Below are 18,964 nucleotides of genomic sequence, written 5' to 3'. Positions count from 1 at the left end.
ACCATGATGTGCAGACATTCAATGTGATTTTGATCAATTTGGGACTTTCTTATCTTCATATAAATGTAAGCTGTTGTAAGGTGGATGTATACATTGAGAACTGCTCTTACTTGTATTTAGCTTGTGATCTTGGAATTCTTTATGGTGTCTGGATCTTCACGCAGCCGCCATTCCCATGCATCATCCTTTGCACTACTTTTTTGACCTGTCACTCGGATTAACACACAATTTACTGAGAACAATATTAAGTGCAGTGTTTGGCTGTTTTTCTTCCAGAACGGCTATCAAATTCCTCTTGTACAAATGCAACTGCGGAAAATTCGCAGTCAGCTGTCAATTTGCTTGGTGGCAATGACCATTTGGAAGAAAATGTCTAAACACATTGAGTTACTCCGCTAGTATGTGGCATAGGGAATAACCAACAGTGGCAGTTGATGGTGTAATGGTATTAATGTCTTGGCTATGAACATTTTGCTCTTCTGTTTGACAATCTGGCAAATGAACCATTTATCAGCTGGGAATAATGTCTTAATGTTCCAGGAAATGTCCTTAATTTAATTTACTCTCCAGTTGTTCGAAATTTGCAGGACTGTTGTCGAAAGAAAAGAAATAAAAAAGCAGGAAAGCCATTGTGAAAACCCTTCTGTTTAATACACAGCATAGAAATATATACATATCACAGATCTTCCTTCGATAAAATACAAACAAATATGAAAATTACAAAGAAAGGACGCTCAGCTTTTTTTTGTAAGGTGGTCTCAACTCTTTTACATCCAAACTTTCTCAGGAGTGAGTCTCCATATTTTCATTCAGACCTCCCAGACATTTTTGCCCAAACTTGTGTAGAAAAGGGTTATGGCGTGGGAACATCATTTTCAATGTTTTTTTTTACATTACTTCAAAAATCATTGTTGGAATGTCTACTAAGATATAGAATGGCTTTAAGTTTAGCATCAGTGTTAACTTACTGTAAGTATTTGTCTTACATTCCACGGGACATTGAATTAAGTGCACTCCATTTCCGCACGTTATATGCAATTATTTTGAGGTTGCTGTTACAAATAAAACATAAATGGATGTCTGATTTTTGCTAAATCAATGGAAATCCTTGGAGCAATTTCCTGTCCACTCACATAGTAATATTTCCCATTAATTCAATGCTCCTTGCTAACTTTCTGCTGAGCACAATCATCTCAAGCAAGGTTTTGCCAACAGGCTACTTGTAAGCCACAGAGTCATGTGATAGAAGCCTATTCCAGTGATTCTCCACATGCTGAGCTCCCAGTTTCAGTTATACCATTCTGGACAATTGTAAGACAGAGACCAAGCACTTTCCCACAGGGACCCTTTTGATTACATCACAGAGGGTTAGCCCTGTCTCCTAATTGCATTTCTTTGCTTTCACTCACTGAACTGCAAGAGAGGGAGAGACAGAGAGGGAACAGTATTGAACCCCAGCTCTCTCAACATTCATCAGTCAGGTAAGTCATCAGTGGTGGACCAGACATATGGGGCAGCAAGTCTACCATGCTCCACATAGGTCCCTAAACTGTTTTACAAATCCTACAGGATGCTATCTGAATACTGTTTTCAGTCATAAATAATAAATTATTCCTTTTTTCTGTATCTTTTTTGTTATTTACTTCATACATCTCATTCTGGATCATGCCTTCCACCCATTAGGATAAGCTAACAGTATACTTATAATATTAAAAACTTTAGATAGCAGTACACCAGGAATTTCATTATAAATTCCTGTTGCAGGAATGCTGTTTGCAATCACACAAGACAAATTGAGTTATTCATTTGAATCTGCAGTGCTCCACAATAGCTGGTTTAAAAAAAAATACTCGCAATGTATTTTCAGATTCCTTTAACATTCATTCAGGAATGGAGTATTAAAAATTTAACCAATTTAAGTACTGATTTGTGAGGCCATAGCAGCCCCACTGTTTATAGATAATTGATCAAGCGACATCTCCCATTGCTTATCTATTCTGGCGGGATTTGGTGCTACTGTCACATATCATGAACTCTGACCCTGCTGAATATCAGGAAATGTTGAATAAACAGGAATTGCTACTGTGGGCGACTCAGGCGGCCTTTAATGGTCAATTCAGGAAATTGTGGGACACTGCAGCTCATGAGTAGACTGTACTCCGAGGTCCCACCACAACAAACCACAAATAGAGTACTGTAGGAAAAGATTAAATTTAATTGAATCTTTGGAAGGCAGTAGTCATAGATTTGAGTACAAGATACAACACAACAGTGTGAATTGTCTAGGCTTTCTGTGTGTCAAGAATACAAACATTTGAGTTAAGGCTTTTTTTCTCTTCATTTTTCAAAGCAACAATTTACTCAAGCAATAATGCCAATAAAAAACTTTTAGGAAAAACGATCCAGAAGAGAAACTCTCACAGCGATACAAAACGTGAAACAATACCATACAAGAAACATGTCAACCATATAATTCTAGATATCTTTAATACTTCTTCAATAACAAAACTTTTTTTTTCCTTTTTTGTTTAAACTGATATTGCATAAACAGAAATAATGTAGAATCAAATCTGTCTCTAACACTGTTCTCACAGCACACTCTTCTAACAGAGAAGGAAAAAAAAAATTCAACTTCATAGCGCGTATTTCAGTGCAAGCAATTGTTGATCCAGGCCACTGGCCTGAAGCCAATCACAATGTTATCAGCGTACAGACAGTTGCCCTGTGTAGCATGTTATCAAATCATATCATTTACCCTTGTTATAAAGGTCATGGCCCCCTCAGTGTCCAATGAGGCTTTATGCAAATTGTTTTCCAATTAGGAAGGGGGTGGGAAAATCAAAATACTGTATACTCAAAGTATAAAATCTGGACTAATATACAAAAACATAGGTTTTTAAAGCCCTTTGGAAACATATTTTATGAAGCTAAGTCATTATACAAATAGAATGATACAAATTTATAACTCTTTACAGAAAACGATAAATACTTGTAAAATGATCTCACTTGGTCTCAACACCAGCATTTGTTTATTTAAAACTTTAATTTAAAAATTAAAAAGCAGACTGTACATAATTCATTTTTTTACATAGCATCCCGTTTGATTGCTTTAACAGTTGCTCCTGAGAAAAGCTTGGCTCAGTCACAGACCAGCATTATCCAGAGCTCTTCTTGTCTTTCCTAAGACAAACAATTACAAAAAAAACCTCAAAGAATTCCACAGTTTCAGGCATTCTTCCGCAGTCATTTTAAACCCCTTGAGTGTTTCTTTCTCATGCCTCAGAGTACGAGTTCTGTGAGCTCAGTTTGTCCTTTTTCAGCTTCACTCCATCCACAAGTTCGAAATTGTAGCTCTCAAGAGCAGATAGATTCCTGTCAGCCAGTGCGCTGTGCCAACAGGCACAGTACAGGACAACCCCACAGATAGCCCCCAGAATGACTCCCAATGCGCTCATAGCTATGATTGTAATAAGGATAGGGTCAAGGGTCTTCAGTACATTTCCAGGACCTCCAGAGTTCTCAAAGAAGGTTTTGTCAGTCGGCTCCTCCAGGTCCACAGCTGAAATAAAAAAAATACATTAATAACCTTTTAAGAGCCTAGTCCTTTGGGTTATTCATGACAGGGATGGTTTGGGAATGATGAAATAGCATGGGATAGCATGGGAGGGTTGGATGAGATGATGTTAGGTATGCCAATTTGACTACAAATGTTTTGTGGGTCTCTGTTAGTGATACTGTACTATATGGTCAATCTTTTAGAGGACAATAAAGTACAGCATTTCACCAGAAATACATTTCCCTTTATTTCTCTGTGCCCTTTTGTAGAGATAAGGATAAAGGATGACAGTGTTGGAAAACTATTCCAGTTCCGGCACTCAATATCAGTATCGAACTCATCTGCATCAGGTACAGCACAGGTTGGATGCAGACTAGAGTCCCCCCGATGCTCCACAATTGTGCTTTAAACCTCAGTCACAAAACCCCCATTGCTGCTTCATTGAAGATGTTTTCATTTCCCACACCAACCTCACTTTTTGAGCGAGATGCATATTAAAACTGAATTAGGTCAGTTTTGAATGCAGGCCCACGCCCATTCAGTTGAAGCTTCCAAATCTCATTTCCTGTATGATCACAGACAGAGCCCAGCGCCCTCAGCAGTCATTTTACATTTTTAACTGGTCACTCTGGGCTGGATTTGAAATGGAGGATGATTTCTCCCAGTTGCTGAATATGGTGACATCGTAAACAAATGATGTTTCCTCTACTCAGTGTTTCCAGTCCCAGTGAAATTGTAAGCATAGGAACCAGACAAAGCCATTTAACCTACTGAATCTATTCCACCATTTCACTAACCAGGGAAACTCTATCTTTTCTAGCGTGTTCAGCAATGTTCAAAGAGGAAGCAATTACAAATACAGACTCGAGAAAATCTGCTCATGTTAGTTTGCAATGCCTATTACACAGAGCATTCGGGTAAAATCCTCCCCATAGCCACAGCTCCCAGGAGTGTTAGAATGGTGTCTAATTGTAGCACCCAGTTACTATTAGAAGCATAACTTGTTTTGTTTTTAACCACTTTAACAACATGTATCTTAACTTCAATCATTTTCCACATTTTTTCTTGAGAACTCATTAAAATTGCAACATCCTAAGAGAATCAAGCTTTTGAACAAAGTTGGCTAAAATGGATTTGGAGATTTGGTATGATCGAATGGATTGGCAGAACAGGCTTGATGGGCTGAAGGGCCTGTTCCTGTTCCTATGATCCTTTGATGGAATGACTGAATGTGTCCTACTCTTTCTTCTGTCAAAGGTTGCTCTAATTACTGCTCCCCCAGCATCCTCTCCAAGATTGAAAATGCTATGCGCAGGCTAAGTGCTGGATCATTAAATGGGGCACAGGGCTTGTACACGCTTAACGTGAATCCTAATGACTTGGATTTCCCCTCTACTTTCCCAGCACAATTGATTCTTTACGGCCAGTTGCAATGTTTCCCTGCCCAATTGACTAACTTGCCTGAAGGTCTAAGACATACTGTTGGATTTTTTTTCAGGATTAATTTCCTGTAACTAATGTTATGGTTGACAAGCTTAAGAAAATGTAACTGGCCATGTGTTGAGGAACATTTAAAACCGTTTTCTAAGCAGCAGTACAGATCTTCATCTTGCACAGCCTGTGGCTTTGGGTAATAAACATGTTAATGCTCTGTTTCACTTGCTACAGCAACTGATAAAGGGACTTACCAGTGGGAAAGATTGATGTGGAACCATCCAGACCTGGAAAGACATCCCTGGGAGCTATTGAAAGTTAAAATACTACATCAGCACAAGCAAGGCTTTCTGAAAGTTTCATGCCCTGAATTTCTTCTCTGCAGAACTACCATATCTATAATTATATTTCAGCATAAATTATGATATTTAAAAGAGTCCCAGTAGCATCGCTGTCTGATTTTAGCGGCTAATTTAGCGGTGGTGAAGGATTCGCATGTTAGTTTTTTATGGAGTCCAAGTACAGTCTACCTATTCATGGACTCAACTCCATCAATTTAATCTCCTGCATAAGTACTTGCTGATCCACAATGGTTAGCATCATAACTTCTCAATATTCATCGAGACTCACACCAAAACCATCCAAGTCTGGCCTACTGCCCTCCAAACTTACATTCTTCAACCTCATAGCTGAGGATTACTGTGTTTCGAGCTACACTCGTCCCTAGAACCTTTCAATCCTGATTCCAGCCAGATATCTTGAAGAGGTTAATCAACAACTTCAAATTCTTTTGTTGGGAGTCTGTTCCACATGAATTCAACTCAAAGCAGAGGAATTTCTTCTCTCAGAGCGTGGTGAATCTGTGGAATTGTTTACTGCAGAGGGCTGTAGAGGCTGGGTTGTTAAGTATATTCAAGGCTGAGATAGACAGATTTTTAATCAGTAAGGGAATCAAGGGTTATGGGGAAAAGGCAGGAAAGTGAAGTTGAGGATTATCAAATCAGCCATGATCTCACTGAATGGCAGAGCAGAGTCGATAGGCCGAATGGCCTACTTCTGCTCCTACGTCTTATGGTCTCATATTCTTCTCGGCCTTCTGGATGCAACAGAGTGCTTTTTTCCCCATTAGGTCAGGCATTAAGTTATGATTTTGCTGATGTTTCAGACAGCAAGAGTCACTCTTGCATACTAATGTGAACGAGGAATGGTAGAAGTATGGTGGGCACTGCCACACATGACAATCAGACATGCCACAGCACTTTAGACTAATCAGGAAAGAAAACATCCAATGTGGAACGCTTCTTCCTGCTGTCGAGGGACAACACTGAAGACCATTGTCATTGATAAATAAGAGAGTCTGCAAGGTTACACTTAACTAAGCTTGGAATATACTCTGGGACCCACCACTGTTCCATACCCTCCCATCCAGTGGGCAGATTATTGGAAAATCACTGCCCACCATTTTCTCTCCATTGTAATTCATGAATGGAAAATTGCAGGCTGGGGCCCCTGTGATTTGCCAATAAGCTGCCTAATGAGTGCAAGGCTCCAACAGTAGTGCATGGCCTGACGGAGCTTTGCCTTAATGCTCTACTCTGTATGTGAACCAGAACAACACACTTTGCAGAAAACTTACCCATGCAATCATTTATATTCTGGATGCTCACTATCTCCACATCGTGCACTGCCACCTCTCCCCGGATTCCTTTCCCAACCATCACTTCCAATCCCACCTTTGAAAACAAAAGTTTTTAAAAGCATGTCATAGTCACCTTGTCATAAACTGGTGATTCTTTCTAAAATCAAACAGTCAAATTCAAACCGTATTGTACACGATAATGGAAAACTCCAGTAAAATTTCACCCTGCTTCCTGAAAGTGACCAAGTCAAAAACACCTGGACAGCAATTTAAGATTCCATCCTGTGCTATTCAAATCTGACAGATTGTATTCTGACAGCCAGACAACTGGAATTTTCTTGATGGGATCACCTATTTCTCTACATTTTCCTATGCCTTTTAGTAAGTAAGTAGCTAGCCATAGTCCACAAAGGACCATAGACATTGCTCTCCATTAGAGAGAGACAATTGGTTATTGGAGGGCATCATTCCACAAGTTTGGGCCAAGGCAAGGAGGAAGGCCTCCTTGAACTACCACAGCCTTTAAACTTCATTCTTATTCATTTTTATTTTACATTTCTGTTTTAAAAGTTATCAACATAATACAGACTTTGGAATTTATCCCACATATCCAGTACTCTGGGCAAAAAACTAATTCTTCTAACCCTTGCTAATTGTCCACCTGTAAATCACATTTTAAATTAAATAACCTTCTGATATCTATACTTCAGCGCTTGATCTGGATCGTGTTCCCTCTTAAACTTGTTTATTCCAGTGAGAGCAAGTTTGGTTCTCTGATTGTCTCCTCATAACTTGAGAGTTTTGACCTGTGGGCAGACACATGTCTGCACTGGCTGATGCTTTGGTTGTGTGATTAAAACATATTTAAATTTTATATAGAATTTAAATTATTGTGTTGCTTTTTAACAAATCCTTCAAGTTACCTTATAGATGCCTAATGATCGCGGAAGGAGCACGCGACCTTCTCGCCAGTGGTTGCCCTGTGGTCCATTCATGGTCCATAGGACCTCAGGCTTGAAATCGTCTGCTAGCTTTCTCTGAATCACGTTTAAACTGCTACCACGAGTTCCGCGGATTTGGTACCAAAAGACCAGGCAACGTCCATAATAAGCAGGTTCCAACGAAGGGCTCCATAGTCGTGCGACTTGTTCTTCTTTTTGTCCAATCATTTCAGTATAAATAAAATGGTCTTTGCCTGCAAGAACCAAGAAAATATTAATTCCTTCAAACATCTCTCAGTTACAATGCACAAGAAGGCACAGAAGAAGAGGAAAATATTTCCACTGCTTCCACGTTTGTGTACCAGCTATCCTATCAATAACTGTATACCCACCAGTCAGGGTCTTAATAGAAAGTTCTAGCTGCTCCCTGATCTGCAAAACGCCAGAACACTGAACATTTATTGACCTCCAGTTGTTCACTATTCAAAACCTGATCTGTTGCTTATCACAAAGAACATTCCTCCTTTTCTCCGTCTCAGCTGCAGAGATACAATGTGAACCCCAGAGGCGTCTCAATCTGTACCAGTTGCTGGAACCATCAATGCTGCTCCCAGCTTAGATATCTTGCATTTTTTTCATGGTGTTAACCTGCATTCCAGTCAAGCCTGACCCAATGTCCACACGCCTGCACTTCCAGCAGACAGTGCTGGGTAGTAATGAATGATTTCCCTCGTGGATCAGGGGCAATGAGGGCTGCTATCACTTTCCCAGGTGAGATCAGATAGTCCAGCATAAAACAGAGATTAAACCTGACATCTCCATCTGTATGAATCAGCCAATCACTTAACCAGCTGAATCACTGATGCAGCCCAAAATAATTATCTTTACAGTTCAATGCTGTAATTAAAAAAAAAACAATAAAATTTACCTAGCAGCATGTGGATAGTTGGAAAGCTGCAGTTATCTCAATTTGAATATAGCAAATGTGAATGTTTTCGTTCTATAATAGTAAGTTGTATCTCATGCAAAGCTGATTCCTGATTGGTCAAGAGTAACATAAGTATCTTTTCGATTCCCCAAACAAAGCTCAAACTCATTCAAGGTGTTCTTGTTAAGCAACAGCAGCAACTTAGCATTTAAATTGCACCTCTAACATAGTAAGAATGTCCGAAAACGCTTCACAGGAACATTACCAAGCAAAATTGGACACCAGGCCACACAAGGAGATGTTGGGACCGGTGTCCAAAAGCTTGGTTAAAGAGGTAGGCTTTAAGGAGTATCTTAAAGGAGGAAAATGAGGTAGAGAGATGGAGAGGTTTAATGTGTGAATTCCAGAGCTTGGGGCCGAGGTAACTGAAGCATGGCCACCAATGGTGCCGCAATTAAAATCCAGAATGCGCAAGAGGCCTGAATTGGAGGAGCACAGATATTTCGCAAATTGTAGGGCTGGAGGAGATGACAGAGATAGGGAGGGGCCAGGACTTAAAGAGATCTGTAAACAAGGATGAAGAGTAATACGGACTCGAAATGTTAACTGTATTCCTCTCCGCAGATGCTGTCAGGCCTGCTGAGTTTTTCCAGCTATTTTTGTTTTTGTTTGAGAATTTTAAAGCTGAGGTACTGCTGGACCGGGAGCCAATATAGGTCAGCACTGTGGGTGTACCTACACCACAGGGACAGCAGCGGTTCAAGAAGGCAGCTCACCACCACCTTCTCAAGGGCATGTTAGGGATGGGCAATAAATGCTGGCCTAGCCAGCGACGCCCTTATCCCATGAATTAATTTTTCAAAAAGAGCATGGGGCTCATGGGTGAACAAAACATGGTGCGAATAAGGACAGGGACAGCAGAATTTTGGATTACTCCAAGTTTATGTAGGATGGAAGGTGGGAAGCCAACCAGTACAGGATTGGAATAATCAAGTCTAGAGGTGACATGGATGAGGGTTTCAGCAGCAGATGAGCTGAGACAGTTTTGAACATTATCCCGAGGAGAGTTTTTCAGTAGTGAAACAAAATGGTGCTGAATGGAACATGATGGACAGAATGTCGCCTCGCTGGCCTTACCCATTGTGTAATTTCCTGCCGGTCTGGTATTAACGGATTCTCCTTTCCCCAAATGTACTTTCCACAGAAAATCTGCGGATTTGTCAAGGCGCCATTCACAGAAACTCTTCAGGGCTGTACTCCCAAACTTACAGTTCAAACCGGGCATCTCATCAGAGGGGTAGAAGCCACCTGCAATACAGACAGTTCAAGCAGTTGAAGAAAGTAGGTATCAGTCTATACGGTCAGGCCGTGAAGAGAACTCAGGCTATTTGATACTTCATCTATAGTGAATGTTACATGGTCTCCCTAGGATCCCAGCTGTCATCGATCTGATTTTGTAAACACAGCTCAATCAAGAATGAGCAAGATTCCTGCCAACTCACAGAAAGGAGGCTGCGTCTCTTTAATGTCAAGTGTAACCATGGCAGCCACAAATAGATCTACGGCACAATTTCAACGTTATAGATTTTCATTGCCACAATGTTGTATTTCCCTGAAAGTTTTAACTTGCCTTTTCCTTCTCTTGATGCACCGTTTTTCGATGATGTAAGTGAGATATTTCTATTCTTTCCCTCCATAACCACAGTTATAGAGGTGGTACAGGCTAATCGTAATAATGAGTGCACGGATGGCTTGTTGTAAAAGGCCGGAGTTGAACCAAATGCTGCACTGTGTCACACCCAAAGAAAGTGCACATTGGTGCGCATTCAATTCATGATGTAGTTGCAGCTGTTTAAGAAGCACAATTTACATGTCATACACTCAGTGAAAAAGTAAGAAAATGTGAGTTGACACATTTTGGAAGGAAGAATGAGGAGGGGCAAAAGGGTACAAATTTAAAGGTGGAACAAGAACAGAGAGACCTGGGGGGAGGGGGAGGGGGGGTGGGGGGGCGGGTGCTTGTGCACAAATCTTTGAAGGCAGGAGGATAGGTTAACAAGCAGTTAATAAAGCATGTGGGATCCTGGACATTGTGTGAATTTGCCAGAAGCCATTAAAAGGAAAAACATTGTCAATAAAGTAGAAGGCTGAATCTTAACTCCAAAAATTGGGTGGGCTCAGGTCAGACCAAGGATTAAAATTCTAAAAATCTGAACCAGGAACTGAACCCACCTACTTCAGATTTTAACGGGGGTGGGATGAGGGGAGGGTGACCAAACAGCTCGCAGGAGGGACTGGTCATTTAAATGTTGTAGTGATTCTGCGTGTCCGCATTTCAACTAATCATTCTCATTTTAATTCATGTTGCTGGGTTTTCCAGGGTCAGGACTTTCTGCTCAGTGTGCGGGCGCGTGCCCGACACGCCTGTGTGTAATATACCTCGTGATATTTCGGTCGGCGGGTGCACGCGAGAGTTGGCAGCGCGCCTGCCGACAATTAAAAGCCTATTAAGGCCATTAATCAATTCATTAACCTGTATTTTTCGCTGCCCGTCCAGTGTTATGGTTGGCAGGCAGGCAAATCGGCCAGGCGGCCTTTGGATTTTTGAGGAAACCTCATCCACGGGCAGGATGGGGTTTCCGTATTTAAATTAAAAAAATAAAAATTTTGGGGCAGAATTTTTCAAATCTACATGTTAAGGTGAGTGAGTCCGCTGCGTGAACATTTTTTTCCGGAATTTTAAGAACCTTATTCATTGGTTTAAAATACTTCAGCTGCCCGAGGCAGCTCTCTGCCTTCAGGGAGCTTTCACTGCGCGTTCCCCCGCGCCTGCGCTGACTTGAGTGTTTGCCCTCCTCCCGGCAGCGCCGAGCTTCTCAGCGCGCCTTTCACGCTAGCTGGCTGTTAATTGGCCAGCCAGCGTGAAACCGCGGTTGGCGCGGCCCGTTTACCGGCTGCTCCTGGGCCCGCCCGGCAACCCGAAAATCCTGCCCCAGGTCTCATGAAACCTGGCAGATGAAAGGAGGCGAGAGGGGCTGAATTCATGAGGTAAGCGCTTTTGCTTGTGGACCAGGAGAAGCAGGAATATCTCCTCCTGCACCTCCCACCATGCACCTCCCCCCACACCACCCCAACAATCCAGAAAACACCCCGCCCTGATCTGGGTGCCTCCCTTGCCCCTCCGCCATTGGACATCCCAAAAAAAAATCACTGGATTCAACCTCTAACCACTATTGGATGGACCCCCTGTGGCAAGAGCCCTCCCTGTGAATGGAAACCTCTCCCCAACCACCATCTCTGTGGTGATCAAAGCCCTCCCCTATCCAATGAGAATATTACCCCCAGCCATACGATTGGACCACTCTTCCACCATCTCTACCACCAGCACCCGCACTACTAAACCTACCTGCCCTCACGATAGCTTAGTTGCAGTCTTGTGTTGTCGTTCTCACCTGACTGGCCTCCAGCCTGTCAATCAGGCTGGCTATGGGTGAGAAACCTACAGGTAAAATTTAAAGACACCCTGTGCTGCCTGCAGGACATTCAGGGAACCCACGCTTGTGGGTTTTCAAACCTCAAACAGCTACTCCCTCTTCCCCCCGCCTAGGCTTCCTCCCCACTTCTGAGCCAAAATCCAGGCCATAGAGCACAAAAGCCACAAAACAAAAATTGCTGGAAAAACTCAGCAGGTCTGACAGCAACTGTGAAGAGAAAGACAGAGTTAACGCTTCAAGTCCGTATGACTCTTCTTCAGAACAGAGTACAAAAGCCAGGAAGTTATGCCAAATCTATCGAAAACTCCACTTTGGATCCAGATGGAATATTGTGTCCAATTCTGAGCACCAGGCTTTAGTAAGGATGTGAAGGCTTTGGAGAGACTACAGAAGAGATTCACTAAAATGGTTCCAGAGATGAGGGATTACAGTTACGTGGGTGGAATAGAACAGCTGAGGTTGTTCACCAGAGAGCAGTGAAGGCCAAGAGAGATGCTATTTGAGTATATTATAGTATTTATACCATAAATACCTGAAAAAACTTGAAGGGCCCTGAGGGGAATGGGACTAACTGGATTGCTCTTTGAAAGAGCCAGCACAGACTCGATGGGATGAATTCCCACCTTCTGTGCTGCAGTATTCAATGACTCCATATTGTACAATTAACAAAATTCTTAGATCATAATTTAAAAAAAAACTGAAATGAGACCAGGGAACTACTACAATTTTCTTCAACTGTTTATGAAATTGCCTCTTAAATGTAACGATTAACTTAGTTTCAAATGCCGCTGATGTTAATTCATTCCAGATTCTAATAACCATATGTGTGATACAAAATCATCCACAAACCTCTCCCTTAATGCTTTTCATGCTAATCCTAATTTATGTTCCCCCCCATTACTGATTTACTGATGAGTGAGAAAAAAACTTTCACTTTGATTAGATCTCCATTGACCTTCTCTCCTTTGGTGATTACAGCTCCTCACAATCTCTCAGGGCTGTCGATGGTACAGTGAAAGGATAACTTGACAGTTTCCTGTAGCACAGACTCATAAATCTAAACCAATTTGCTAAGGGACCACCAGGAAAATAGATCCTATAAAGGGTCAGATGAGAATTCCTTTGGTTAGCCTGTGTAACAATGTTGTGCATGCTGATGAAGAAGAGCTTCACTGTTCAGTGTTACTTGTGAAATTATAAGCACATACTTTGAAATTTAGGAATGAGATTGCTGACAGTATGAATTCTTCTGGTCAGGATATAAATAGGATGTCAAGATTTGCTCAATTGACTGTATCTAGTGTAACCGCAGACATAAAAGGCTAAGTTTTACAGGCCTGGTGATGGCAGACTTGGATGTAAGGGTGTCGGGAAAAGAGAGGGGATCCATGTTAGGATGGTTCCTGGGTACATTCCCGTCACTGGGGCACTTTCCCAAGGGCTGGCTGGGATTGGATCGACTGCCTATTCCCAACCAGGTGGCAACCAATTACACTGGTCAAGGCCCCAATTAGAGACAAATTTGCGGCCTTGCTGTCAGTGGAGGCAACCTCCCTGAGGAAAGTTTGGGGGTGATAGGAGCTGGAGGCTCCATGCCCCATAGAATAGTTACATTGCAGAAGGAGACCATTTGGCCTGTCATGTCTTGTGCCAGCTCTTTATCAATGCAACTCAGCTGGTCCCACTCCCCTGCCTTTTCCCCGTGTATCCCTACAAATCTTTCTTCTTCAGATAATTATCTAATTCTCTTTTGAAAGCCACAATTGAATCTTCTGCCATCATCATGCTCTTGGGCAGTGCATTCCAGATCCTAACGATTTGCTGTATATAGAAGATTTTCCTCACGTCGCCTCTGTTCTTTTTAGCAAGTCACCTTAAATCAGTGTCCTCTGGTTCTTGACTCTTCAACCAATGGGAACAGTTTCTCCCTTTCTACTCTGCCCAGACCCCTCATGATTTCATACTCTGTCAAATCTCCTCTCAGCCTTCTCATCTAAGGAGAACAGTCCCAGCTCCGTCAATCTATCCATGGGCAGAATTTCACCCATATCGGGCGAGGTCAGCGGGGGGCGGGCTGGGGGCTGCTGCCCGTGATCGGGGCCAGAAGGCAATTTCACGCTGGCGGGCCAATTCAGGCCCGCCCACTGTGAGGCGCAAGCGGCAGTGCTCAGCGCTGCCTGTGCGGGTGGGGGGGGGGGAGGAGTGCGAGGAGGGGGTGGAGGGCGAGCGTGACCTTCGCGCATGTGTGCGGGCACGCGCTTCATAATCTCCCTGAGGCACACAGCTACCTCAGGGAAATGAAGAGGTATGAAAAAAAAATTTTTTAAATTAAAATGTAATGAAACATGTCCCCTCATGTGACTCTGTCACGTGAGCAAGGGTGTTGTTATTAATGAAAAATTAAAGTTTCCGTTTTGTTTTTTGGAAACCTCATCCCGCCCATGGATGACGTTTCCAAAAAAAAATTGCAAAGGCCGCTTGGCCTTTTCGCCTGACCCGCCAACTGATAGGTTGGACAGGCAGCGAAAAGTTTAAGTTAATTGATCATTTAACGGCCTCAACAGGCCTTTTAACTGTCGGTGGGCGCGCCGCTCAGCCGACGTCAACGCGCACCGTTTCACGCTCAAGCGGGTCAGGCGCGCGCCCTCCCGCCGAGTGAAAATTTCTGCCCCATGTAACTGCTGCTGTTAATATGTACACTTGTTTTCTATTGTAGGCTCGAACTTGTGCAAAACAAATAATCCAGTTATCAGGAACTCCCGCTAAAGTATTTTTTTCTAATCCCACTGCATAACTAACAATAAAGAAAGGCGACTGGTGTTACTGCTTTTTTTGTACTGGTTATTTCAACACTATTTACCCAATATCAGTGTAACTAGTGCAAAAAGGTCGTGGTATTTTAAGCACAAGTTGCATTCAGTACAACTCTTGTTTCCATGATCGTTTCCTTTAGTTTTTAAAATATCTCTCCAGAAACAAAACTTGCCCAGAAAACAGGTCACATACGCCCAGAATGAACCAACATTGAGAGTCACGTTAATTATGCTCATTCTCAGGCCCTGGAGAAGGCTCCAAAAATTTACCTGGTTCTTATGGGCACAAGGATTTTAAGAGGTATATTTGGAAAGGCTTTGAATGATTTTTAAAAAAAATATATTTATCTAAGGAACTGACTAGTGAACCACAATCTAACTAAAAAGTAATATTGCGTATGTTTTAAACGTAGTGTTCAGTAATTTGAAATCAGGTTACTCACAAGGTGGTGGGTTGGCACAGTGACTTAAGATGCTTATGTTTTCTGATAAACCCATTTTCAGCTGCACTAATTTAAAGCATTTTTAAAAAAAATTACATTTTAAAAGCACAGGATCATGGCAGATTGTGTGTTTGGCAATATACAAATAGGTCTGAGTGCAAACTCAGTGGTGGGGGAGGGGAGGGGGGTGTTTCAGAAAAACACATCACAACAGACGCAATTTGCACCACCCCACTAGCCAGGCCATGGGCAGGAAAGGCCGCAACCTGATGCTGGGCCAGCTGAAGGGTTTCCCTTCCACCCCTCCAGCTTAGATTCTGTTCATTATTTCAATACTGTGCAAGCCCTATGAGGGAGCCTCTGTTTGATGTAGCTGTTGAGACTTCAGAGCTGCCGGCCCTCTGACTGGATCTGTAACATTGAGAGCCTGTCCACTGTTATTAATTGGACGGTGAACGAGGAGGCAGACAAGAAGGATACCACCTCCGGGAAGATTGCTAAGCTGGTCTCACTGCTGTCAAGTGCGGGCTCAGGATGCCCATTTGGTTCCAAGCCCTGAAACTCTTGGGAAAATCAAGGTCATCATGACCCAAAGAGTTGCTGCTCCAATGCTCTTAATCTCCTGATATTAGGACTGATGCACACTGAGTGGAAATGTACGGGCCAGCATCTTCCGATCGGCGAGCGGGGGCAGGGCCCGCTCGCCAATACGTTAAATGACGCGGGGATATGTCGGGCGTGCGTCCCAATGTCATCCCGTGTCATTTAGATTGTCAGTTTGGCGGGCACGCATCCGACTCGAATGCGCACCCGCCGACCTGTCAACGACTTATTAAGGCCATTAAAAAACCAATTGAACTCATTAATGGACCTGCCCGTCCAACCTTACGGCTGGTGGGCAGGCCGGGAACCCAGGGGGGCTTGTGAAAAAGCATGAAACCCCATCTACGGGCGGGATGAGGTTTCTTGAGCGATTTAAAAAATGCAGAATAAAATAAAATAAATACAATAAAAGTTATGGACAAGGCAGGGAAATTTTTTTCTAATCTTTGTTGAAAGTTTTAAATTGGTGCCGATCTTCCTGAGGCAGCACTTTGCCTCAGAGAGATCTGTGCACTCTTTCGTGCGCATGCGTGAAAGAGCGCACTCCCGGCTGAGGGAAATCCCCCCACTGCCCGCACAGGGAGCGCACAGCGCTTCCTGGCGCACGTCATGCTGAGCGGGCCTTAATTGGCCTGCCCACGTAAAATGGTGGTGCACCCCCAATCGGGGGCGCCGATCAGAAGTGCGCCCGCTCACACCCGCTCCCATACTTCCCCCCCAATGGGGGGAAAATGTTGCCCATGTACATAAAAATGGATGCACCCAGGTTCTCAGAGAGTCCAGTCTTTGGGACTCTCTTCCTCAAAAAGCAGTGGAAGCAATCTTTGAATGTCTTTAAGGAAGAGGTAGATAGATTCTTGATAAGCAAGGGGGTAAAAGGTTATCCGGGGTAGGCGGGAATGTAGAGTTGAGGTTACAACTTTTTGAAAGGCAGGGCAGGCTCGAGGGGCCGAGTGGCCTATTCCTGCTCCTAGTTTGTATGTGCGTTCATATTTATGTTCGTATGTATGCAGGTTTACTGAGTCAGTAATGAACATGAAGGTGCTAGAACCTTGTTTTAATATGGACGAAGCAGATGGTGTTACACTTGGGCACCAGACACACATTGGCGTTCATTATTGCCATTAGCTTTAATATAAGGCACTGAATTGATTTGGAATCACTCTCCGTGCTTCTATTTGCCTTCACAGCAGCAGCACTGATTGAGAAAAATGTGAGACTTAAGAGACTGACTCAAGCCAAGTATTCCACAGTGATTGCACTGTGGTACAATTCAAAAGAATGGATTGAGAAAGGGCAGGGGATTAAACCAGTTTCTTTTTATTTATTCTTCAATGAAATGTGGGCATCGCTGGCATGGCCAACATTTGTTGCCCATCCCTAATTGCCCTTGAACTGAGTGGCTTGCTGGGCCGCTTTAGAGAGCAGTTAAGAATCAACCACATTGTTGTGCATCTGGAGTCACATGTAGGCCAGACCAGGTAAGGATGGTAGATTTCCTTTCCTAAAGCACATTAGTGAACCAGATGGGTTTTTACAACAATCGATGATAGGTTCTTTGTCACAGTTACTGAGACTAGCTTTCAATTCCAGGTTTATCAATTAAATTTAAATTCCACCAGCTGCAATGGTGGCATTCGGACCCCTGTCCCCAGAGCATTAGCCTGGGCCTCTGGATCGCTAGGCCAGTGACATTACCACTGCGCCACCATCTGCCCCTAGTAGCTCTTACAGAGAGCTGGTGCAGGCATGAAGGGCTGAATGGCCTCCTTCTATGCTGCAAATCCTACTGAGGTATTCTATCACTCGGGCCAGTAATTGGTTAAACAAGCAGGCCCAATGCCAGGGACGTGCACTGGTTGATGGGCCTGCACCACTCCGAGGCTCGGATCTCATTTAAATAGAATCAGTGAGCAGCCCTCCCCAAACAGGCATCTTGATGTGGCTCGCTGGATTTGTGCCAGTGCAAAATCAGGCAGCCCCAAGGTGGAAGGAGGAATGGGGTGGGAGGGGGGGGGGGGGGGGTGTCACAATTGCGTTGATGGGGGTTAGGGTGATTGATGATGATTAGAGCTTTTTAAAAATTCATTCACAGGACGCGGGCTTCACTGGCTGGGCCAGCATTATTACCCATCCCTAGTTGCCCTTGAGAAGGTGGAGCAGCAACTGCCCAGGTTTATCTCTTTGCGGGGATCCTGCTCCTGGCTGTCCCACAGAATTAATTGTAAATAATTGCTACTCCTAACTGTGAGGCCCACCACTTATTGGCCAGCGAGCTCTGGTGGGCAGAGCAAATGAGCCTCCCAGTGAATTGTGGAAATGGGCGTTAATAGGACCTCAATTTGAATGCATTCACGAGTCTCCCGCCTGAGTTAGGAGGATACCTCAGCACCTATTAAACCAGTGGCAGTGTAGGTGCTGATGGGGCAAACTATTGGTAGATCTACTGCCTGTGTTATCAATCCCTGCATCCATCTACCCACACTCTCCCAGTTTCCGCTGGCTGGAGGGAATTAGTCGATCCAGCCCCCTGCCCTCCCTCACAACTCTACCAGTCAGACTGTCTCCTTTATCACGAGATAATTAATTTACTTCACTCAATGAAATATTGTTCCTCCAGAAAGCTGCTGGTCAAATTACCAGAAATTTCTGGAAACTTATGTAAATAGGAGATATATTTAACTTAAAAAGTATTAAATTATTCCCATCAGAAGTTGCCAACTGCAGAACAATTTAGAGTCCATTCACCTCCAACTTCAAGCTATTAAAAAGTGAAGGATCGCTGATATCATCTGTATGTTAATAGATTTTTTTTTCCCTTAAACAAGTAATAGATTATTTTTAATGCACCATTAATACAATTTAGAGGTTGACCTACATCAAAATCAATTCGAAAGTTAGATGTTTCTAAGTATTCTATTTTAAATTTCAAATATTTCCAGTTAATGTATGCATTAGAGACAGTCCTATCATTATCTTTAGAAACCTGTAAGCAGAGTCTCTTTAAGGCATAAGATGACAATTGTAAAGGAGTCAGCTGGAGGACTAGATCTGTTACAGGAGATGAGAATTCCTCCCTCTTGGCTATAGAAAACGCTGTAAAAAAGCGTCCC

The 18,964-nt window shown here is 43.1% G+C and overlaps 1 protein-coding gene across 6 annotated transcripts in view; it reads right to left on the bottom strand.

The window, feature by feature from the left end:
* Positions 1–627: 627 nt before the first annotated feature.
* nrp1a (neuropilin 1a) overlaps positions 628–18,964 on the bottom strand; it is a 207,158-nt gene continuing 188,821 nt past the window's right edge. For all 6 annotated transcript variants that reach the window (XM_078537498.1, XM_078537464.1, XM_078537492.1 and 3 more), the window contains 5 exons: positions 9,636–9,806; positions 7,553–7,824; positions 6,627–6,723; positions 5,245–5,298; positions 628–3,559 (listed from right to left, as the gene is read on the bottom strand). In XM_078537498.1, the coding sequence (XP_078393624.1) occupies positions 3,273–3,559; positions 5,245–5,298; positions 6,627–6,723; positions 7,553–7,824; positions 9,636–9,806 (881 nt within the window). In that variant the 3' untranslated portion in view covers positions 628–3,272. The remainder of the gene's footprint in view (positions 3,560–5,244; positions 5,299–6,626; positions 6,724–7,552; positions 7,825–9,635; positions 9,807–18,964) is intronic.

Source organism: Cetorhinus maximus, chromosome 3, assembly GCF_964194155.1.
Source record: "Cetorhinus maximus chromosome 3, sCetMax3.hap1.1, whole genome shotgun sequence".
Taxonomy (NCBI): domain Eukaryota; kingdom Metazoa; phylum Chordata; class Chondrichthyes; order Lamniformes; family Cetorhinidae; genus Cetorhinus; species Cetorhinus maximus.
Note: the sequence above shows the minus strand (reverse complement) of the source record. Positions and strands in the feature narration are given on the sequence as shown.